At 38.5% G+C, this 25,135-nt stretch overlaps 1 protein-coding gene across 2 annotated transcripts in view; it reads right to left on the bottom strand.

Annotated features, from left to right (window-relative positions):
• Nucleotides 1-2,326: 2,326 nt before the first annotated feature.
• Nucleotides 2,327-25,135, bottom strand: part of LOC131307267 (disease resistance protein At4g27190-like) — a 49,456-nt gene continuing 26,647 nt past the window's right edge. The window contains exons 2-5 of one of the 2 annotated variants that reach the window (XM_058333685.1): nt 22,954-23,503; nt 21,041-21,110; nt 8,449-12,249; nt 2,327-2,618 (exon numbers count right to left, since the gene is read on the bottom strand). In XM_058333685.1, the coding sequence (XP_058189668.1) occupies nt 9,406-12,249; nt 21,041-21,110; nt 22,954-23,426 (3,387 nt within the window). In that variant the 5' untranslated portion in view covers nt 23,427-23,503 and the 3' untranslated portion in view covers nt 2,327-2,618; nt 8,449-9,405. Of the gene's footprint in view, nt 2,619-8,448; nt 12,250-21,040; nt 21,111-22,953; nt 23,504-25,135 lie in introns of those variants that run through there. The other variant, XM_058333686.1, reaches the window with a different exon arrangement.

The following is a 25,135-nucleotide window of genomic DNA, read 5'->3' on the forward strand; positions in this document are numbered from 1 at the left end:
AAGCCCATGATTGGTTGCCTAATTAGTGTAACTTGATTTCCTTGTAATTAGCTGTTGTAATCCTTATATGAACTGAACAATATACAACCTACCTAATCAAGGAGGTTTTCGTTCATCTTCTCCTAATTATCGTTCAAGATTTTGGGAATGAAATTGGACGTACCCACTCGAAGGCAGAACCAGTAGCGGTCGTCGGGTCGGTAGGGATCTGGAGCGGTGAAGTCAACGAACTTGGGGGCTTCGATCTTCTCGTAGAACTCTTCCTCCTCGAGTCCTCCTCTTTCTTCTTCGTTTTTGATGCTCAACTGGGTCGGAAGTTCAGGTTTCTGATCCATTATGGGCGATGAGAGAGAAAGAGAGAGAGTGGTGATGAAGGGTGGGGAGATAGATGGTGGATTTTGGTTAATTGGTTAAACTAGAGGCTCTGATTTGCATTTTTCCTAGACAATTGAAGAGAGAGAGTGAGAGAGAGATTTGAACACCTGACCCTGCAAGTAGCCGTTACAATCTCTCTCTCTCTCCGGACGGAAAGTATGAAGCGGAATCTAGGGGCATATTTGCAATTTCATTTCTAGTAGTACTTACAATTTCTCCATTTTTTCCTTTATTTATCAAAAATATTACTAGAATACATGAAAATTATCCATGAAAATGTCTAACGAACACTTGGTCTATTACAAGTGAAACATGTTTTGTGGGCGAAAAAAATCATGGAAGAAATTGTTTTCACATAATTAGAGAACTTTCGATTACTGTATTTCCAAAGTCTTTATCTTGGTTTATTTCCAAAGTCTTTATCTTGGTTTATTTCCAAAGTCTTTATCTTGGTTTGCTACAACAAGAATGTCAAGAAAGCTGAGTTTAAATTTAAATACATTGTGTACCAGAGTCGTTACCGACATTTTGAAGGTTCAAGGCGAACTTTAAAATTGCGCCCCTTATGCACTTTGCGAGGAAAAAAGAGAGGAGTAAATCAACTTTAAAATAACATATCACTGTAAAGTAGATTAAATTCCGAAGTAGTGATAATTATAAGAACTTACAAGTATGACATATTGACGAAATATCACTCTTTTTGCATTTTTAACAACAAAAGTAGTAATTACGTTAGCATAATTCATTTTTGTCGCCATATCCTGATCATTGGATGTCATAGCTAACCCACCATTTCAAACCGTTCTCGTGACATAATCGAACAAATAAAAGTAGCTCTATTCTCCGGGAACAATTGTATCGTGAGTACTCCAATTGATCTCAAATAATTGAGCATTTTATTTTATTTTTTTCCCTCTTGGTTAATAGTCTTTCAAGACTTCCAACTTTGAAGATTTTCGAGTGTAATTTTGTTCACCCTCCTTAAAAGAAGGTGAACATTACCATTTCTCTTATTAGTTAAAATGGTGAGGACCCCACCACAAAGCGATGTCATACTCATCATGCAATACACTTTTTGATAAGCATAACATTACTTTGTGGTGAGATCCATATCATTTCGATCAATAATAAAGAGGATAAGGTTCACCCTCTTAAGTGGAGGGTGAACAAAATCCCATCACTTTGTGATGGCATCAATATCGGAAGCCACCCTAGCTAGTGTTTTAAAGTTGGCACATTCAAACATTCATCACTTGGAGTAGAATGTAACTTTTCACATCAAACAAAAACCTGAGTTTGCACATATTTCTGAAATTTTCCAAACCCAGTCTTAAGCGAAGAAAGTGCTTGATCAATTAAAAATAAGAACCTATCCATGTGGGCTTATTTTTTCTTTAAACTGAACGGGCTTATTTTTTTTCGTACCTATTTGGGAATCTCATTTGCGAGATGAATATAGTTTAGCTTACCTATATCTCTCACCAATCCCAAGAGACCGATCACATTCTACTAGCGAAAGCTTCATTTAAAGTCAAAGCAAAACTCTCTATGGATTGGTCCCAAAGATTCGAAGCTGCTGCACGTGAGAGGTTTTGATCATGAGATCTTAGGTTAAAATAAACCACTCAATCCCAAATTTTGACCACCAGGCCAACCCCTTAGTATTGCAAAATCAATATAGTTGGCAATTTGTAGTCCTACTAATTCATGCTTCTAATACAGAAAGTCTTTGTTTGCACAGACATTGAAGCACAAATCTTTTCTCTGCAGGTCCACCTCGGGTCTCGTAAAGATGATCTTTCTAATAAATTCTGTTTTGTAAGTGTCATTGAGCCTATATCAGTATAACTTCTCTCTTTTGTAAAAAATAAAAAATTGCCACTCGGTCAGTAAATCACTAAATCGGGGAGCACCACGACCAATATGAAGAGCAAACAAAGAAAACATGTGGTGAAAAACTCAATGAAGAATTCCACAATCCACACTACACAAAGTTGTAAGAACAATACCCGAATACAAAGCAGAGGAGGAGTCAAAAGTCAGAACATGCTACAACTGGAGATTGAAGTACAACCAAAAACTGAATATCATGAGTATAATCCTCAATTGTCACCATTAGAGCAAACTAGAATTCTACGATTTGAAAACAAACTATCGTCCGTACAGAATAATTCAAAATAACTTGTAGTACTCTTAAACCTGCAGCAACCCATGAATAACCCGTGCAGCACCACCCATTGGATCTGTAATAAAGAAAGAAGCAAAACAAACAATTCAATAAGCAACTATAGAGTACCAGAACTTGTTTGGCCATGTTAAAGAACAAATGGTTGGGATCAATACGAGGATTCAATATTCACTAGAGAACAAATTAAATAATTCTATACATACAAATCTAAACTCCATTATTGGACGTGCGTATCTAATTAAATTTCTTCAAACCGCATGAGCCCATATATCATTGGGTCAAAACCACAGTTTAGTTGTTATGGGCAAAAGAAATAATTTCATGTGTCCATCTTGATAATTACAATCTAAATCATATTACATCTATTTTGATCAAAAGATGCATAAATCCACCGGCTTACAAGACAATTTGACAGAAACTAATAAGATGATCACAATTCACAAATAATTATGCCAATCTCAATGTTAATGGGATTCTTCTGTTCCATCCTCACAAAGTATAGAACACAAGAACGTAGTAAGACACCTCATTTTGATAAACACAGAATTGTGAAGTGTTTTGGCTCATTTTCGGAGCCGTTCGGAGCTGTTTGCGGCTGTTCCTGAGGCTGTCTAGATCTATTTACAATTTTCAGAGTTGTCTGAATTTTGGCCCGGGCGGAAAGCCTTTTCACCTAGGAGAAAATTTCCCTGCCCGGGGGGCCGTGTTCCTACAATCAGTTTTTACTCTCTAAAGTTTGGGCCTAGGCAGCCCTCAATTCGGCCTGGGTGATCGGTCATGGAACAAAAACCCTATTTAAGCCTTTTTTAGGGTTTTCAGCTGATTGGATTGCATACACAACAACTTTTCTAAGAGAGAAAACGAGAGGAACTCTGAGAGATCTCATGTAGCCTTTAGGCATCCTTACTTCCGTATAGTGAAACCTTTGATCGTCTGACTGCTTGTGAAATAGGTATGCTTGTCGAACCACGTAAAATTTCTATGTTCTGTGTGTTGTGCTCTCTCTCTCTCTCTCTCTCTCTCTCTCTCTTTTTTGTGGTTTGTTCAATTACATAGCAATAATCACGTCCACTTCCGCATAACAAACTGGTATCAGAGCCCTAGGTTTTCGATCTAGAGTTTGCTTATGGTGATTTTTGCTTTGTTATTGAAGAATGATGTCTAAAGAATCTAGTAAATTTGTTTCCATTAAAACTTCGAAGGATGAATCCTCCAAAACTGAATCAAGTTATCGGCTTAGAGCTTCGGACCGATTATGTCGAGTGTGAAGTTTGACGTGGAAAATTTGATGGCAAAAATAACTTCGGTATATGGCAATGCGAAGTTATGGATGTTCTGATCAAATAGGAGTTAGATTTTACTTTGGAAGATAGCCTGAGGACCTTGATGCAAAGGATTGGGATTGAATCAACTGCCAGGCGTGCGGTTTTATCAGGATGTGTCTTGCCAAGGATCAGAAGTATTTTGTTATGCGGGAAACGAATGCGAAGATCCTATGGAAAAAGCTCAAGGACAAGTACATGACCAAGAGCGTGGAGAATCGCCTTTATCTGAAGAAGAAGCTCTTCAGGTTTCAGTATTATTCAGGTATATCGATGACCGAGCACTTGAATGATTATAATAAATACTTGCTAATTTGTTGAATCTAGGTGTTGAGATTCTAGATGAGGATAAAGTCTTTTTGTTAAATTCCTTACCCAAAGCTTTTTTTCATCTGTCTACCACTTTAATGTATGGGAAGGATAACAATTAAATTTGATGATGTCTCCAATGCTCTTGTGAACAATGAGTATCGCAAGAGGGATATGCAAGCACATGGAGATTCTGGAGAAGCCTTATCTGTTTAGGGCAAGTTTGAAAGCAGAAAGAATAGCGGTAATCGGGGTCACTTAAAGTTTGAGGGGAGAGGGACCTCAACTTTTGATAGAATTGCTAACGATGAATGCTCCTATTGTCGTGAGAAGGGCCATTGGAAGAAAGATTGTTCTGTTGGGTCAATGATGGTTCCAAGGCCAACATGGTACATTCCGATGAAGATGATGATTCTAATTTAGCTCTGTTGGGTTTGTCTCTAGTTTGTCAGTCTGATAAGTGGATTATGGATTCTGGCTGTACCTACCATATGTGTCCTAACAAGAAGTGGTTTTCCAGCATTGACATGGTTGATGGTGGAGCAGTATTTATGGGCAATGATCATGCCTGTAAACAATTGGGGTACAAAACATTAGGTTGAAGCTACATGATGGGTCCGTCCGTATTTTGTCTGATGGTCGCTATGTACCAGATCTAAAGAAGAATTTGATATTGCTGGGTACTTTAGACTCCATAGGTTACCAGATTACCATTGAAGGTGGAGCTCTAAAGGTTTTGAAAGGTGCTATGGTTGTGATGAAGGGCATTTGGCAGAAAAATTTGTATTACCTTCAGGGAAGTGCAGTTGTAGGTGGGCCAGCCACCGTCTGTAGCAACATCGGTGAGAATGATTCAGACACTACCAAATTGTGGCATATGCGTTTGGGTCATGCTGGAGGGAAGGCCATGCAAGGCCTACTAAAGCAGAATTTGTTGAAAGGCTAAGACCTGCAAGATGGATTTCTGTGAACATTGTGTCTTGGGGAAGCAAACTAGAGTCAAGTTCAGCACTACTATTCACCAAACGAAAGGTACACTTGACTATGTTCATTCAGATGTCTGGGGGCCAGCTATGGTTGCTTCTTAGTGGTAAGTTTTATTTTGTTTCATTCATTGACGATTTCTCTCCCCGTATTTGGATTTATATCATGAAACATAAAGATGAGGTGCATGATATTTTCCTTAAGAGGAAAAAGTTGATTGAGACCCAAATAGGTAGAAAGATCAAGCGCCTTAGACCAGATAATGGGGGAGAATATCAATTCGATCCTCTGTTCAATATGTGTATAGAATTTGGTATATATAACGCGGCACTTTACGGTGAGAGGCACACCACAGCAAAATGGTGTGGCGGAGAGGATGAACCGTACTTTACTGGATAAGGTGTAGTGTATGCTATCAACTTCTGGTTTGGGTAGATAGTATTAGGCTGAAGCAGTGACGTATGCATGTCATTTGGTTAACCGTTTGCCATCCATTGCATTTGAGGGTAAAACGTTGTTGGAGGAATGGTTAGGTAAACTTGCGTTAGATTATGATTCCTTGCACATATTTGGTTGCACTGCTTATTATCATGTTAGGGAATCAAAGATGGATCCTAGAGCCAAGAAGTTATTTGTGGGCTTTACGGAAGGTGTTAATGGGTACAAGTTATGGTGTCTCGATTCAAAGGCAGTCATTAGCCGAGCGGTCATTAGCCGCGACATGACCTTCAATGAATTTAAGATGATCAAGCTGCATGTGCAGGTTGTGGGTAATAGAGTTGCTTAGAAACAGGTGGAGTTAGAGACCTCGGTGGTTCCTCAAGATCCGGTTAAGTTAGTTGAAGAAGACAATGAGGTTGAATTAGATGACAGTGATACGTTTGAGGGTGAAGTTTCAATAGATAGTTCTTCGCAGTAGCAACAACAGAAAGATTCCATTATAACATCTCGACCCAGAAGGGTCATTCGTGTACCCGCAAGGTATGTTAATATGGTTGCCTATTCATTGCCGGTTATTGATGCCGATATCCCATCCACTTTCAAAGAAGCTATGGGTAGTTTAGAAATTAGAGAGTGGAAGAAAGCAATGGGTGAGGAGATTGCTTCTCTTCACAAGAATTAGACTTGGGATTTTTGGTACCACTTCCGAAAGGCAAGAAGGAGATTGGTTGCAAGTGGGTCTACACCAAGAAGAAAGAGTCAACAAGGAAGGGTGGTTTTTGCTTCATAGCTAGGCTAGTAGCTAAGGGCTACGCACAAAAGAAGGGAATCGACTACAATGAGGTATTTTCTCCTGTTGTGAAACATGCTAGGAAAATATTTATATGTCTCAACCTGATTTTTTGTGTTGCTGGTAAGGAGAAGTTGGTTTGTCGATTGCATAAGTCTCTCTATGGGTTAAAACAATCGCCACGTTAGTGGTATAAACATTTTGATAGCTTCATGTTGAGTCAGAAATACACATGGAACCAATTTGATCATTGTGTATATTTTAGAAAGCTTACGGATAAATCCTTTATTCATTTGCTTTTATATGTTGATGATATGCTGATCACATGTAAAAGTCAGACCGAGATAGACAGGTTGAAAGTTCAGTTGAGTCGGGAATTCGAGATGAAAGACCTCGGGAAGGCACATAAGATTTAGGGACGAAGATAACTTGGGATAGAGTGAAGGGCACCATTCACGTAATTCACCAACAATATCTGAAGAAGGTGCTTGAGCAATTCAGTATAAATGGTAGCTCAGAACCGGTGAGCGTACCATTGGCTCCACATTTTAAGCTTAGTACTCCGCTATCTCCCACTACAGATGAGGAACAAAAATACATGGCGACTGTTCCGTATGTGAACTTGGTTGGAAGTTTGATGTACGTCATGGTTTGCATGAGGTCTGATTTGGCACAAACCATCAGTATGGTTAGTTGTTATATGCATGATCCTGGTAAGGTGCATTGGCAAGAGTCTAAGTGGATTTTGTGGTATGTTCTGGGAACCATGAATTGGGTTTGAAGTTCGAGAGGTGCGCACCAATTTGTGATATGGTTTCTAGTTTTGTGGACTCAAATTATGCGAGTGATTTGGATAAGCATTTCAACAACTAGGTATGTGTTTACCATGGCTGGTGGGCCGGTTAGTTGGTGATGTACTTTGTAATCGACGGTCGCGCTGCCCACTACTGAGGCTGAATATATGGCTCGACTGAAGCCATAAAGGAGGCGATCTGGTTGCATGTGTTGATGACTGATTTGGGCGTTGGGCAAGATTACGTCGTCGTTCATTGTGACAGCCATAGTGCAATTCATATTTTGAAGAATCAGGTGCATCATGCTCGAACCAAACATATTGATGTTCGCTTTCACTTTGTTTGTGAGATCATTAATGAGGGGGATATTCTGTTGGAGAAGATAGGTACTGCGAACAATTCGGCTGATATGATGACTAAGGTCGTTGCTGGGGTCAAGTTCCAGCATTGCGTGGACTTGATCCATATGCAACAAATCTGAGCACCTTCCGGTGCATACGCCGTTGGGCCCTCTAATGGTAGTTAGAGCACGATTCGGTTGAGTAATCTGGTTATCTAGTTATCTGGTTTTCTGGTTGCTGCATAGTCATTTTTGGTTTAACAGTTCGATATCTCACTTAGGAGGTGGAGATTTGAAGTGTTTTGGCTTGTTTTCGGAGTCGTTCGGAGCTATTTGGGGCTATTCTGAGGCTATCTAGAACTGTTTGAAATTTTCGGAGTTGTTTGAATTTTTGGCTCGGGTGGAAATCATTCCAACCCGGGCAAAAAGCCTATTTCGCTCGGGTGAAAATTTCCCTGCCCAAGCGGCCCGTGTTCTTGCCATCAATTTTTACTCTCCGAAGTTTTGGCCCAGGTAGTCGGGCGCAGAACAAAAACCTATTTAAGCCATTTTTAGGGTTTTTAGCTGAATGGATTGCATACACAGCAGCTTTTCTGAGATAGGAAAAGAGAGGAACTATAAGAGATCTCATCTGTAGTCCTTTGGGCATCCGATTACTTCCATATAGTGAAACCCTCAATCGTCTGACTACCCGTGGAATAGGTATTCTTGTCGAAGCACGTAAAATCTCTGTGTTCTGTGTATTGTGCTCTCTCTCTTTTGTGGTTTATTCAATTACATAGCAATAATCACGCCCGTTTCTGTGTTTGTTAACTCTTCCGCACAACAAATTGGAGATTTGACACCTCAAATATACTAAACATTTTCCAAAGAGAATATGGCCGATGTCGTAAATGGTTATTTACCTCATTTGTTGAGATGAATCGAATTCGAAGACAATTCTTCTTCTTCTTTGGTTTTCATCATCGCCTGGCAGACTGATCTCCTCCAAATATAGTCTTCTTCTCCCGGGCATCGGGGTAACAAGAATCTAGAAAAGGAATCCAACAAGAGTACAAAAATAACAAATCCAAGACATAATTTAAGACTAGGTACTATTTCATTAATTCGCCAATGTCAAGAAATGATATATAATAACAAGGTAAAAACAAATGAGACTTGTATAAACAAGTATAGATCATGCTGGATTCATCTTTCAGTGACTGGACCATGCTTTGGAAATTATATTCTATATACATGTGTTCACGTCGAGACACACTCTAGGCTCTAGCAACTCAAGCAATCAAATCTATATATACATGTAACAGAGCACCTTTTTACTACTTAACGTTTAGTTTTTCGTCATTACATTTTGATCATTCAATAATCCTTTTTGTGATTTACTAACATGTAATTGCACAAATTAAAAAGAATAAGGAATTATATATGCACGTGTTCACATGTTCATTATAAATGCATGTATGTATGTATATATGATTTTCTCTAACACTACCGGCAATTTTTACATATAAACATGTGAAATTACCTTATGGCTAAAAGTCGCATGTATTGCACAAATCAACAACTTGTATTTTCTTAAGGAAAGTTGCATGTCAGGCCTAATTTTTGGTCAACCGGAACATGCATAAACAAAATATACAAACTGAACTAGGTACAAAAGGTTTTGATGCCAAAACAAAAGCAAAAATAGTCTATTCTAAAAAATTATTGAATGCTCCAGCCTGGCAGCCTCAAAGCCCAATAAATGTTGGGTTAAACTCAACACAAAGAGCTGGCATGGGGGCCACTACACCAACTTTGGAATTGACTATTTTGCAACTACTTTCAAATCAGACACGACATAATGATATTTATTACAGTATTTACCTAGCATAAGGCTGAAGAATTGTTTTGGTGACGGGATCATCCCATTCCAGCGACTCCCACCATCCTTCTTGTGCCCAAATGTTTTTGAGAGCATGTGGTGTTGTTGCTTGGTCGCCATCCATATGCAGCGAAAGAGGCAGTCTCCTTAACATGGGACACCTTACTATGCCCACTACTTCTATAGATGGACAAACCATCACGCCATTATATATGCTCTTCAGTCTTGGTAGGTCACGTAATGCTAAGTTCTTGAGTTTTGGGAGACTGATTGAGTAGCTATAATTTTGATGATTTCCCCGATCACTCATCTCTGCTATTTCGACCATTATATCCTCCACATTCATACACACTCGTACATTAAGTGTCTCGAGATTTGGGAAGTTCTGCAATAACTGGACAGGGAAAATATTCTTCACAGCGTCACATGAACTGATGTACAATTCTTTTAGGTTGAAGTAAATGCTGTGTGGTGGGGCAATCCCGTCAAAGAGTACCCTTAATCTGGGTAACTCGGACAAATCAAATGACTCAACAGTTCCTAGAGAGATCTGGCCATCTTCTGAAAAGGTAGATGACGAAAAGATGGATTCTAACCCGTTACAACATTTGACTTTACATTTACGTAAATCTTTGGCATCTTTGAAGCATGGAATAGCTGATAAGCTAATGGGATTGTGGAATCCATCAACCACAAAGGACTTTATGCTTGCGGAGAGCACTGGCTGATCTACTCCACTTCCAAAAGGTACAGATTCAAAAATGATACTAAACTCTTCTCCCAGATCTCTTTTGAACAGCTGATGTTCTCCCACTATAAGACGGTACTTCTGCAACCCTTCGAACTGCTGAGATATCACATACTTGGTAAGCTCCTGTACATTGTGAAAGTGGACAGCGACAACTTTTAATTGACACAAGCACTGGAGACCTTTTGTGGACACTTTTACTCCTGTCTCGTCAATTCTAAGGTATTGGAGTTTTGAGAGCCTGCGTAACTTCCGTTTAGGAAACGTCCTTAGTATTTTATTACCTGAGAGGATGAGTTTTCTGAGATTAACCAATTCTTCTATACCTTTCGGTAATTCTTCAATTTTGCTATCAGTCAGTACAAATATTTTCAGAGCCTTCAGTTTCTCCAGTGATGGCACATTCTTTAATTGGTTACAGCAACGCAGAATTAATGCATGCAAATTCTCCAAGTTGGAGATGGACTCTGGCAGTGACGTTATTTTCCTCATGGATAAATCCAATACCTCAAGACAAGGCATATTGGAGAAGAAAGAATTTGGAATCACTTCTAACATTGACCAATAGCTGATATTCAAAAGTAAGGTGGTAAGCCGAGGGCAGTTCGGTGGTGTAATTGGAAGTTCACTTATCAAACTATCCATGAAGGAAATCCTCTCAAGATCATCAGACCAGGGTTCATATGGTACCCTTTTTTTTGTCTCACCAGCATTTACCATGAATCGAGGACTACTTGCTGTTATTCTGAGAGCCATATCTCTTATCAAATCATGCATCCTAACACATTCGTGTTTGAGGTTGTCGGTAACGCTCTCCAATAAGCAGCTACTTGTTAGTTTTCCCAATACAGCGTGACCCTTGTCCAACTTTGCTTCTACACTGTCCATATCAACGATTAATTCCTCCGCAATCCAATACTCTATCAGCTCATTCACAGGGATGAAATGGTCTTCAGGATACAAGGAACAATACAAGAAACAATCCTGGAGCACCTTATTTTCTAGGCGACTATAACTAAATTTGAGTTGCTCAAAAACCTTACTTACATCATCGCTGGCGTCTTCCGTAGAAGTGATCAATTCATTTAGTGCATTTCTCCAGTCACGGGTTCCTTTCAAAACCCGACAACTTCCAGCTAATGTAACAATTGCAAGCGGTAGACATGCACATTCTTTGGCAATTTTAGCTGCAATTTCTTTCACATCTGGAGCAAGCACCGAGTCATTTCCAACAACTATGCTGCTAAATAGAGTCAGCGCTTCCTCCTCAGTGAGAAGATCCACTTTTACAGGTGTACACTTCATCCTTTTACACACTTCTAACGATCGTGTAGTTAGCACAAGTTTACACCCGTTAGATCTCTTCGGTTCCGGAATACCCACGCTGTCCAGATCAAATCTCTCCCATACATCATCTAAGATAAGGACGTACCTTTTCTGTTGGTTGAGCACGGCATATAATTCTGATGTTCTTATTGTTTCGTCCTCATCATCCAAAAAACGAAGTTTCTGTGCCTTAGCTATGGCGCTCTGTAGCTTTATAATATGGAATGCTTTAGGTACGGTGACCCAATACACATTATCAAACTTGTCTTTTTCTTCCAAGAGCTGATTGTGAATGTACTTCATGGTGGTTGTTTTGCCAACGCCCCCCATTCCATAAACACCAATCTTTGTGACGTCATCATTCATCATGCATTTCCAAATGTTCTCTATGTTCCTTGCCTTTGTGCATTTAACAAAATCTTCCATTAATGGTTGCAACAGTCTACCAGTTGTATCTTCATCAATCATCAAACTATTAAAATCATTGCCCTTTTTCTGGATTTCTTGCACCTCTAGAATCTTCTTAGCGATATCCTTTCCCAACCGCATACGTGAAGAGACATTCATTGTTTCTCCAACTACTTCTTGCTCAAGCCTTTGCACATCGTCTTTAAGCCGTTGCACATTTGTGAGCCAAACTTCAACTTCTTTCTTTGGTCTTCTCCCTGGTCGGCGCTCCGCATTGCTCATTTGTGAATTTATGTCATTCTCTTGACCGCTCAAGTACTCTACCTTTCTCTTGAGATTTCGCATGTTTTCGTCAAGATCCTGCAAACAAAAAGAAAAGGATTTTGGTCACGAGGAAATCATGAAGAGTACTTTAGTAGTATTCTGACGGTTTAATTCTATTTTGCTATATTTTCTTGACAAAAAAAAAAACTCTCGAACCTAGTGGTTATGATAATTCTTGGTGAAGAAAACCAATCTTACCATTGGTCCATTAATCCCTATCATCAAGGACAAGAGGAAAACCTCTAAGTCTCCAACATCTATAATCCACATTCTTTACTTAGCGTTCTTCTTTGGCCATAAAAAAAATAATCTTAAAGTAGTTATTCTTCCAAACAAACATTTGGATAAAAACAAGCAGCGCATGATATCCAGGGGCAGAGGTGTGTTGTGGCTGGCAAGGGTCCCGGTAAAGCCCAAATACTCTATATTTTTTGAAACAAATTTTGAATACTTAAACACTTGATAAGCACCCAATATTGCAGATATTTGGTGAGACTAGTCCCGTTTTTTGTTGTTTTAACTTACGTTTATTTAGCTTTTATAGCAATATTGCACGTAAGGTATGTTTTTGTGTGTTTTCAGGAAAAACGTGCAAATAAGGTGTGTTTTGACGCCAAGGAATGCTCCGGATGCTTCCAAGTACCCGAAGACCCTGTCGGCCCCTAAAAAATCTGTCTAAGTATGAAAAAATGACTTTCTAAAAAAGTTTCGATTTTGGAGATAAAAAATGGCAGTAATTGATTCTTGAATTTTTCTAAGAGTAACTACAAAGTTGCAAGGTTTTATTTGAAGAGCAATGTCATGTTTTGAGCCATTTTCTCTTGAGAAAAATATGCAGTTTTCTGTTTTGTACTAAAAGTGGGGGATTGACATTTTGATTTAAATGGAATCTTGAAATTCTGGTAATGCCATTGTTTCCAAATGGGGGGTACTTTCTTATTTTCATTAAATAAATTAAAGTAAAGGAAAGGTAAAAGAAAGGTTTAAAATGTAGCCTTTACTTAAGTTTAGAGAATGAAAATAAGATGCTAAAGAGCAGTGAAGTGTTGAGAGCTGTTTGCTGAAGCTGAAGCCTCATCCTGAAATCTGCAGTTTTGAAGAATGTTATCGATAACATCTTCAATGGTATCGATACCATTTGCTCCATTTTGGTCCACAAGTTGTCCAGACCTGAGGGTATCGATAACATTTTGTTGGAGTTATCGATACCAATTTTCTCCGGGGGATCATTTCAAGGATGTTATCGATACCTTAGCCTATGTTATCGATAACTTTTGTCTCCTGCAGATATTTTTACTGCTTTTTGGACTTTCCATTTATGAAATACTTGCCACTTTTGGCAAGTTCAGGGGGTATTTTGTGGAGAGGAAAGGCTGAGTTGTATAAATACTCCCCTCTCTCTCCCTTAGCACTTATCAACTTTATGTTCTAGTTTAAGTTCTCTCTCTATGAGAGAACTCCATTAATGTCTTTCAAGTTTTAAATCATTTCCTTCAAGAACCTTGGTAAGTCTTAATTGTATGTTAAATTCTCGTTCATAAATGTTGTAGCTACTTGTTGGATCTTCGTATAAATCATGTTTATTTTCATTTCCATCGGTTAATCATGTGTTCTTCCTTAAGCAAGCTTTCTAGTCTTTTCATTATGTGTGAGTAGTCATTTAGGCTTGGCATCGGGGTGATTAACACCTTGTGACTTCGGTTAATCTTGTCTTTCTCAACTTAAGACTTGAGGTTTGGTTTGAAAATGTGCGTGGTTCACCTTTTATGTAACAAAACTTGCCGATGTTAATCTCCGGTGATCATGTGCTTGCTCACATGGTTCCGAGAGCTATGTCTCGTCTCGTGTTTGCCAAAAGAACCAAAGAACTTGCTCGCTTTCCAAACTATACTTCTAGTTCTTGACCTTGGTATTTGGTTTGAATTCAAGTCTTGGCTTTGTTAATCTCCAGTGATCATGTGCTTGCTCACATGGTTCCGAGAGCGATGTCACGTCTTGTTTGTAGCTTGTTATTCAAACTCTCTTTCAAGTCTAACCGTTTTCACCGCTAAATCTTCCGGTTGATAACCTTTGCCGTGTGATTCAACCGTGTTTTCGTTGAGAAAGGTTGGATGGCCTAAGTTACGGGTGTTAGTAACTCCATTGCCTTGCCGCTTTTAATTCTTAGCAAAAACTCATTTTCTAGTCTTTTTCATAAGAGTATTTCTCACACTTCAAAGGAAAACTAAAAGTTGGCCGTCTAAACGCCGTAAACTCTTACATCTACAAATCCGAATTAGCTATAAAGATTATCTCTGTGGGTACGATCCCTGGGTACAATCCCAGACTTTTCGGTATTTATGCTGACAACGACCTAGCCCTACGCTCAGGGTAAATCAACCTATTTCAACGGTTAGGTTTTGGATGAAGCATATTTTGGCGCCGTTGCCGGGGATTCTTAATATAGCTTATTTGGAGGTTCAACAAACCGCTGTAAGTACTCCGTTTATTTTTTTTTCTTTGTGTAATTTGAACTCAACTTAGCGGATACCTCTAACCGAGCCACCAATTCGACTTGAGGTGTAACGAAGCTAACTTGAGCATCACTTGCCTTTTTAATGTTTTTATTGCTTATATAGCCGTGGTGGTGGCATAACCCCACGCAACTATTTTGAGAAAAGAGGTGGCGGCATAGCCCCTCTAGCCCGTTTACTTTATGTCTTATCTATCTACTAGATTGGTGGCGGCAAATGGGGAAATAGTCCCCATGACTATGTGGGAATACTCTTATCCCGATCATGCTTATCCATCTTCTTGCATAGTTGCCCCCACCTCTCCTACCGTTAATTTATTTAGGTTACAAATGAAATTTTTGAATTTGTTGCCCCACTTCCATGGCATGGATCACGAACACCCTTACAAACATGTTGCAGCTTTCAAGGGCAAACTTAGTACCCTTGGGGCCATTGTGAAATCAGAGGCCGCGTGGATGAATTTATTTTCTCTCTCTTTAAGGGATAGTGCCAAAACTTGGCTCAATTCCTTAAACCCTCAATCTGTGCTGACTTGGGTTGATTTGCTGAATGAATTCTACAAAGAGTTCATTCCCATGTATTATACGGGGGTTCTCAAGCAACAAATTCAAACCTTTGTTGAAAGAGAGAATGAGTCATTTTATGTATGTTGGGAAGGTACAAGGACTTGCTCATTGCGGTCCCACATCATGGCTATGAAAATTTTCAAATTGCTAACTATTTTTATGATGGACTTTCTCGAAAGAGTCAACGATTCTTAGACATGATATGTGATGGCAAACTTTTTGAAAAGAACCCGCTCAAGCCTTAGATTTCTTTGATCATTTGGCCGCAATTTTACAATCTCGGGTTTATGCTCAACATTGTCAAGAGTCCAACTCAAATGCCATGGAAGAGGGAATTGAGACACATATCTTTGTTGAAAATGTTAGTTTAGATTGTGACAGCTTCTCAGAGTCTGCATGGAATGATGAGCCTATTAATGAAACTGAAGTCCAGAGTTCTTCTCTTATGGATTCCCCTCTTTGTGATGATCCGGGGGAGAAATGCCTCACCGCTGAGGTTGTTTCTTCTGATCTTCCGTATCTTGATCCTTCCCCGGAGGAATTACTCCTTGCTCATGAGATGAACATGCCTGACACATCGGGCATCTACTATGAAGATCCGTTGGCAACACCTCTCATTGCTAAAGAAATGGATGCCGAAGTGGACTACTTGTATCTGTTATTGGCTAAACAGGATGTTTATGATCCAATCTTTGAAAAGTTGGAGCCCATGGAAGCTACAATTGTCCCTTCGAATTCTTCGTGCTTTGGTCTTCTCATTGCTAAGGAAATGGATGACGAGGTAAATTCCTTACACTCTTTGTTTGAAAAACAAAATGCATGTGGGCCTAATCTTGAGAAGTTACCAATCATAGAACTACTTGATTTTCTTGGTGTTGAGGACGTTGACATGGTTTACAATCCTCTTATAGTAGAATTTCTCAACAATTTGAAAATTGATTTAGTTTGGCATATGCACTTGGTGGAATTCCAGTTTATGACACGAATTCGACAGTTGCTTTACTCAAAGTATTTATTTTTGTGGCATGGTTGAATTCAATTCTTGACAAAGAGTTTAAAGTTGGGTGGCATGTTCATTGTGATCACTTTTGATAGTGTGATAAATATTCGAAGCCCACGTGTGGCAGAACACACTCTCTCTCTTTTCCTTTGTCTCTCTTTTTTTCCTTTTTGATGGTCCGGTATAGCCACCTGTTTCGAGCTTGAAGTTGTTGTATGACTTGCTCTATGACACTTTGAGTGAGGAATGCGGAGAAAAGTAGTACCCGTGCAATCACGTGACGATTTGGTGGATTAAATTTTCTTTCTCAGTTTTTGGGGCCCGGATAACACGAGCCGGGAGATACTAATGTCACTTGCTTCTTAGTTGGTAGTTGGTTCTTAAGTCTTTTGCAGGGTTAACATGCTACCACACCAGTCTTGGCGGTTTGGGTCTAACATTAAGGTGAATGCGGCATTCAGGAGCCCTAAGCATGGGTGCGATTATGTGTCGCGGTTGTTAGTCCAACAAAGCTTTGACCATGACCTTGCGTGACTAGCTGTGGTTCCGATGGAGGAGCCGAAAGAGTAAGCTTTGGAAGCAGTTCCAATGACGAAGGGAAGCAATGACAAGAAAGCCTCCAACTTGGTCGAGGTATACGGGGGTTGACATTCCCCCCAAAGGTACAATTTTTTATTCTCCCCTCTCTAGTACTTTTGTCTTCATGCTATGAGGACATAGCATCGTTTATGTTGGGGGGAGGGATTTATATGGCATATAAAAGTTCATGAGACTTGTCTCATTTTTCTCCTTTTGGTAAAATTTTTAAATTTTTTATGCAATCCTCCCTTATTAGTAGTGATTTTGCTTCCTAGATACTTTAATTATGCTCAATTGTGTCAATGACAAGAGTCGTGTATCCCATCAAATTTGGTTATGTGTTTGAATCCATGTCGCATGCATATACATGAACATTGATGAACAAGTTGAGCCTAAAAGTTAAGTCAAGTAGTGTGCATCGCTAGAGTAGAGATTCATTCTTTAGCATCCCATGCTTTTTGTTCTCATTTTCCGCACTTGCGTAAATACATCTTTTGTTTATGCTTGAGTAGTGTATATATCTTTCATGCATCTTATTGGAGTTGCTAGCGTACATAGGAAATGATTCAAGGCATTTTTGCTTGATTAAACCACATAAGAGTCACCTTGTCCTTATTTTGAACCATAGTCCGAGTCTCTTCCATTGTTCCAACCTAGGTAACCGGATGTTTGGAAGGATGTGTCTATAGTTTTCAAAGTTTCAAGGAATTAAGTTTGGGGGTGGTGTGAATATGATAGAAGTGGTTGGGATGTAAAAATTCGAAGAATTGGTACGTGATTCCCTATCGTTCCTCTCCCACTACAAATGCTAAAGCCCTAAATTTTCATCTCCCTCTCCAAAGCCCGCGAAATTTGGCTCAATCTCTCTCACTACAAGTCTCAATTCAAATGACCCAATTCTTCAAAGAAAGATCAAAGAAATGCTATGAAAGAGCAAAGTCATATTAGAAAGAGGGTTGAATATTATGATGAGAGGATTTGTGTGCCTCCGGGCTAACTTACATTCTGGATGAAAAAGAGTCCAATGGAAAGGGGGAGCTCGATGCTCAATACCATGAGGAGCCGGATGTGGATGATGACTATGTGTGGTTGAGTCGGTGGTAGTAGTTTTAGTAGGGCTTATCTAGTAGTTGTTCTTTATTTCTTCTTCATAATTTTGTTTGGTGTTTGGTCGGCATGTGGCAATACCTTGGGTAGTGTAGGGTCGGTAGTGGTCAAGGGTAGATGAACCATGCAAGTATATGGCACTACATTTTTTGTAGTCCTTTTTCCTTTGTATCCAAGGTCGTTATAAGCTAATAAAGTCCTCCGTTGATCTTTTGTACGCTAATTAACTCCGTTTGATGCATGATTGATATCTATTACTTTTTGAGTATGATTTGTCCCTTGTTGTGCATAGTTGTGAATAATTAGCTTTCCTTTCTTTCCTAGCGCTCTTTTGATAGCATGCATTGCTTTTTGCCTCTGGCTATTGCATTTACTCGCTATCGCTTATCATGGGATGTATCTTGCATCTTAATGTGTGAAAAGTCGAATAAGAGCGTATCCTTGTGAGTTTTAGAGTCAAAACTTGTCGTGGTGCATTCACGCTTGACTACTCTAATATGACATAGTTTGTTAGTCCTAGTTCATGGCATGTTTGTGCGTGGATTGCATATGATCGGATTTGAACTCTTGCCAAGTTGTAGTTATTGAGCATAGCTTTCGTATCTTCGTTTTGGGAGGATTGTTTTGCTTAGTTAAATATGTTTTTGCTTTAGTTTGCTAGGGACTAGCAAAGTTCAAGTTGGGGGTGTGATGAGCACCCAATATTGCAGATATTTGGTGCGACTAGTCCCGTTCTTTGTTGTTTTAACTTGCGTTTATTTAGCTTTTATAGCGATATTACACGTAAGGTAGGTTTTTGTGTGTTTTCAGGAAAAACATGCAAATAAGGCGTGTTTTGACGCCAAGGAATGCTCCGGATGCTTCCAAGTACCCGAAGACCCTGTCGGACCCTTAAAATCTGTCTAAGAATGAAAAAATGACTTTCTGAAAAAGTTTCAATTTTGGAGATAAAAAATGACAGTAATTGATCCTTGAATTTTTCTAAGAGTAACTACAAAGTTGCAAGGTTTTATTTGAAGAGCAATGTCATATTTTGAGCCATTTTCTCTTGAGAAAAATGTGCAGTTTTCTGTTTTGTACTAAAAGTGGGGGGTTGACATTTTGATTTAAATGGAATCTTGAAATTCTGGTAATGCCATTGTTTCCAAATGGGGGGTACTTTGTTATTTTCATTAAATGAATTAAAATAAAGGAAAGGTAAAAGAAAGGTTTAAAATGTAGCATTTACTTAAGTTTAGAGAATGAAATCAAGATGCTGAAGAGCTATGAAGTGCTGAGAGCTGTTTGCTGAAGCTGAAGCCTCATCCTGAAATCTGCAGTTTTAAAGAATGTTATCGATAACATCCTCAATGGTATCGATACCATTTGCTCCATTTTGGTCCACAAGTTGTCCAGACCTGAGGGTATCGATAACATTTTGTTGGAATTATCGATACCAATTTTCTCCAGGGGATCATTTCAAGGATGTTATCGATACTTTAGCCTATGGTATCGATAACTTTTGTCTCCTATAGATATTTTTACTGCTTTTTGGACTTTCCATTTATGGAACACTTGCCACTTTTGGCAAGTTCAGGGGTATTTTGTGGAAAGGAAAGGCTGAGTTGTATAAATACTCCCATCTCTCTCCCTTAGCACTTATCCACTTTATGTTCTAGTTTAAGTTCTCTCTCTAGGAGATGAGAACTCCATTAATGTCTTTCAAGTTTTAAGTTATTTCCTTCAAGAACCTTGGTAAGTCTTAGTTGTATGTTAAATTCTCGTTCATAAATGTTGTAGCTACTTGTTGGATCTTCGTATAAATCAAGTTTATTTTTATTTCTATCGGTTAATCATGTTTTCTTCCTTAAGCAAGCTTTCTAGTCTTTTCATTATGTGTGAGTAGTCATTTAGGCTTGGCATCGGGGTGATTAACACCTTGTGACTTTGGTTAATCTTGTCTTTCTCAACTTAAGACTTGAGGTTTGGTTTGGAAATGTGCGTGGTTCGCCTTTTATGTAACAAAACTTGCCGATGTTAATCTCCGGTGATCATGTGCTTGCTCACATGGTTCCGAGAGCTATGTCTCGTCTCGTGTTTGCCAAAAGAACCAAAGAACTTGCTCGCTTTCCAAACTATACTTCTAGTTCTTGACCTTGGTATTTGGTTTGAATTCAAGTCTTGGTGTTGTTAATCTCCGGTGATCATGTGCTTGCTCACATGGTTCCGAGAGCGATGTCACGTCTTGTTTGTAGCTTGTTATTCAAACTCTCTTTCAAGTCTAACCGTTTTCACCGCTAAATCTTCCGATTGATAACCTTTGCTGTGTGATTCAACCGTGTTTTCGTTGAGAAAGGTTGGATGGCTTAAGTTACGGGTGTTAGTAAGTCCATTGCCCAGCCGCTTTTAATGCTTAGCAAAAACTCATTTTCTAGTCTTTTTCATAAGAGTATTTCTCACACTTCAAAGGAAAACTAAAAGTTGGCCGTCTAAACGCCGCAAAATCTTACATCTACAAATCTGAATTAGCTATAAAGATTATCTCTGTGGGTACGATCCCGAACTTTCTAGTATTTATGCTGACAACGACCTAGCCCTGCGCTCGGGGTAAATCAACCTGTTTCAACGGTTAGGTTTTGGATGAAGCAACACTAAGGATATAAGTATGTGATTAGTCTCAAATTAAGTTCAACTTATTACCTTGATCTTTAACAAATTCTCCTAATTGTTCAACAAGACATAACCAAATGGAGTATAAGATATTTGATTGTTCTAGTTACTAAAAGCAACCACACAACACTTTATGTTGCTAGAGTATTATACACGGATGAAAAGAATGTATATAATGAGAGTGTATTTTTGTTAATAAGAATCTATATTTATTAATTTGACCCATTCGTGATAAAAATCCAGGCTCCGCTATTGGACTTATCGAGTGCGGTTCGAATTGTATACAACTTTAGCAACTGCCCTCATATCTATTCCACCCTTTCCACATAGGAAAGAATGCAATTTAACCACCAATTGACCTATCTCTTTTAGCCACTAACAATCACGCTTTGTTTGATAATATCCATACTTACCCTCAGGTGCTTGTCAGCTTGCTTGCTTTTGAGTACACCAATAATTTCCTCAATGAACTTGGCTTCAGACCTAAAATTTCAATTTTAATATTCCAAATGAAGCTCAGTATATCAGAAAAGATCTAAGAGGAAAAATCAAATTTTCATGCACATACCAAAACTAGTACACAAATTATTAATCTCGGCAATTTGCTCATAATTAGTTGTTATAGTTTAACCTCCAATGGGAGATAAATTGGAAATGAATGATTCAGTTAGTCACATAAGAATATAAGCGCACGCACGATTAGCGTGTGCCTCCCTTGTAGTATATACAAGTGGGTGTGTTATATCTACCTTTTATAGTATATACAAGTGGGTGTGTTATATCTACCTTTTATGGGGTGAACGATGTCCTAACGACGAAACGAGGAGGCGGGTTGCTTTGGCCGGCTGCTCAGGTGGTGGGTGGCAGGGAGGAGTCGTGGGTTGGGTGTTGATTTGGATTAGGGTTAGGGTTTGTTTTTAATGGGCTTAATCTGTTGGGCTTTGTTCCTTGTATTTGGACTTTTAGGTCTATTTCAGGTGTTGGGCTATGACCCATTTGTGCTCATTGTTTGATTTGGGCTTTTAGGCCCCTTAAGTGTTGGGCTTTGTCTCTTGGGGTTTCTCCCTGGTTGTCATCTTGCCAATCAAGAGATTGGGTTTCAGATGGGTTTTTGTTGCCTTTTCCTTGCTCCTTTTGATATTTGTATCTCTCTCAAAAATTAATTAAAACAATTTTGCTAGTAAAAAAAAAAAGGAGTGAACGAAGTGTTATGAAAAAAATTCATGACCAACATGGTCAATCTAGACGAACCTATATAATTTGGTATATGTAAATTACAGTGGCTTCCCCTGAGGTCCGGACAAATACATTAACCTCTCCTGTTCTTTAGGAAAATGCTCTGACATCCCTTACTTTTGAAATTTTTATCAAGCTGATTCTGCATTAATTCCCATGAAATTAGGCCAAACAGCGTTACGAATTAAAAGTCCTGAATGTAACAAGCACACAAATCTACCATTACCTCCAAAATAACTAATACTGGATAAATTTCTTTAGCATCTCCTCTTTGTATGTTAATGTAGTATCAAGTTTGTAATAAGTATAGAAATCTTATTACTCCTATAGAAAATATAAGAGAACCAATCAATTAAAAATAAATAAAAAATTTCAAGTTTATTTTGCTTGTTTTAATATTTAGTGCTTTCCATTAAGTTTGGTCTCTCTCTTTTTTGGCTTTTTCCCGATCCTCTCATCTAAGAGAATAATATAAATTGTCAAAAAAAAAAAAAAAAGGTTTCTAAAGATCAAAAAGTTAAAAAAATTAACCTTGTTTTGAAGTGGACTAGAGCATCCAACTTTGCCCTTTTTTGGGCCTTTCTGCTCGTTGTGATTATGTGCACCTCTCATTTTATAGATATTATTGAACATATCAGCTGCGTCATAATTCATGTTAGTCAGATATCAATCACTTAGGACTAGAGAAATGCTCTCCCATAAGACAGACACGTAAACGAAAGACACGATGGTGTGGTGCCTTGTAGACCGAAAGATGCATGGGTAATTATTAATTAACTGCTCCAATTGAATTCTTGGGAAGATGGGTGCATGCTTTGACTTGGGAGGGTAAGAGAGTCACTGTAACACAATGGACAATAAATTTGCGTGGCATTGGCATTAGCATTAGGGGCATCCAATATTTTGAACAGATAGCATGATAACTTGTGTACAAGAGATTTGATCCCTTATTCAATACATATGAATCCCACAAAATAAAAGAGATTCACTTACCTTGAACGAGCGTATCTCTATATCCTGATGGGTGTATGCAAATATATGTACTAAGATCGCTAATGGAGAAATAAAATGAGTTGAATGTATAAATTACCCGTTAGATTGATTTCCGGAAACCATCCCAGCCATACTCGCAACCTCCTTAAGCGCCGCACTCCATCCCTTCACTTCCTCATCCGTCACTTTCTTTCCTCCGAAATCCAAATTTTTTGCTTGCTCCTTAATTTCCGACGGCTCCACCTCATAGAACACGGGAAAAATAACATGATCTGACTTCTTCTTGCGGTGTTCGAGAATCGTCTGGATTTCAAACAAGCATGATTTCGAAGTGGCATAGGTTTTCGATAACACGATCACCGACATGCTGGAGTTCCAAATTGCTTTCTGCAACTCAAAGTTGATGTTCTCACCCCTCTCAATCCCTTCATTGTCCCTAAATGTTTCAAACCCCTCTCGCTTCAAAGCCTCATAGAGGTGATCGGTGAATTTGTTACGGGTGTCTAAGCCCCTAAAGCTCAAAAAAATGTCATAACTACATTTGAATTCAGAATTCGAAGAGGAGGCCATCGACGAACTCAGAGATTGAGCTACGACATCCGATCAGGATGTTGTTTTTCAGACAGACATGTTCTTCTTAACCAACCCTGCGAATTGAATGGTTTTGTATCATTCAAAAATCACGTAAATTATATAAGCTCTCAAAATTCTCATAAAAACTTCAACAACAGAGACAGAGGAGAGGGAGACAAAAGTTTATATACACCTGCCACCAAGAGGTTTTATTCATTATATTTTTTTATATAAAGATTTTTTACTCCTCTTATTTTTGCTACGATAAAGGAGGCCAAAACACATAATCCAATGCCAAATCTATGAGTAGAATGAAATTTTTAGAAAGCATGAGGTCAAAATTAAGAAAATGAGACTTTGAACGTTGTGTTTTGTACGAATTTTGTTTATATTAAGGTGTTAGATTAAGACAAAAGGAAAGAAAATGGAAAGTTGCATTTTCATTAGTTTGAGGTGGTTAGGTGGTGGAGTAAAGAAAAAGGAAAGAGATTAAGTAAGGATCATTGAACTTGAACTTGTCAACTATATTAAAGGATATATCGAGCATTCTCTGTTTTAAGGAGCTAGCTAGCGTTGATGTCATTGATTTCAATTGAATGAGAGATTGCAACCCAGAGTTTTTGTAACACCCCTCTCTTACGAAAATGATTGTTCTTTGTGCTGGGGATTTATGTACTCCTTAATTATGAAGAGAGAAAAGGGGTACTGTTGGTATATTATATTATATTTTTGCTTGAAATAGACACATGCCGACTTGTCATGGTTATCTGATTTTAATGTGGTGAAGAGACATGTAAGGGGAATAAAATCAAGAAGGAAATTAAAAGGGGATGATATTCAAAGGCAAAAAAAACAAAAACAAAAACAAAAATCGGGAAGGATATATTTTTGGTGTGGATCTAAGAATTTGATGGTGGGTGCTACAAATTGGTATTAAAACTTAAGTTTTATTAATTATTATCCTCGGATTTAAGAAAATTAGATCCTGTATTGGGGAAGAGAGTGAATTTGGGTGTTTACCGCTACAGAAACTCTGGTGGTTGCAAATAAATAAATGGTGAAATTAATAAGTTCACATCATACTCCCTACGTCCCATGGTATTTGTCCACTTTTGGACTATGAAAATGTCCCAAATTTATTGTCTATTTTGAAAACCCCAAGAATAATGGCCTATGGAATACTTTTTACCCTTATATCTTGATTCAAGTGACAAGTGGAATTCGAATTAAAGGGTATTTTTGGACAGTAGGTTTAGAAGGAACAGTCATATATGAAGCCGAAGACTGCATGAATAATATGCATCCCAAGCAAATAGTCCCGACTTGGCATGTATCTAACTAAGGCAACAATTATTGACAAAATTAAACACCAAAGCCAAAGACTGCATGAATTATATGCAACCCAATCCAAAATTGTTTTCAATATCATGGGGGATATATTGACATTAAACCCTCATACTTAAAGCCAGAGAGAGCTGTTAATAGGCCGATATGTTCTGCCAAAAAACATAAAACGAACTTATCTAAACTAAACAAGCATGAAAATCCTCATAATCGAAATCTTGATCCTTACAACGTACATAACAGAAGAATTCAACCCAAATCGCAAATTTAGTTTCAAACATCAAACTGCAAATAAATTAACTGAGCTTAATAAAATTAAAAAGCTACATCTAGAACGACATTTTTTACAACTAAAATGCATA

The sequence above is a fragment of the Rhododendron vialii genome, chromosome 11a (genome assembly GCF_030253575.1).
Source record: "Rhododendron vialii isolate Sample 1 chromosome 11a, ASM3025357v1".
Classification (NCBI taxonomy): Eukaryota; Viridiplantae; Streptophyta; class Magnoliopsida; order Ericales; family Ericaceae; genus Rhododendron; species Rhododendron vialii.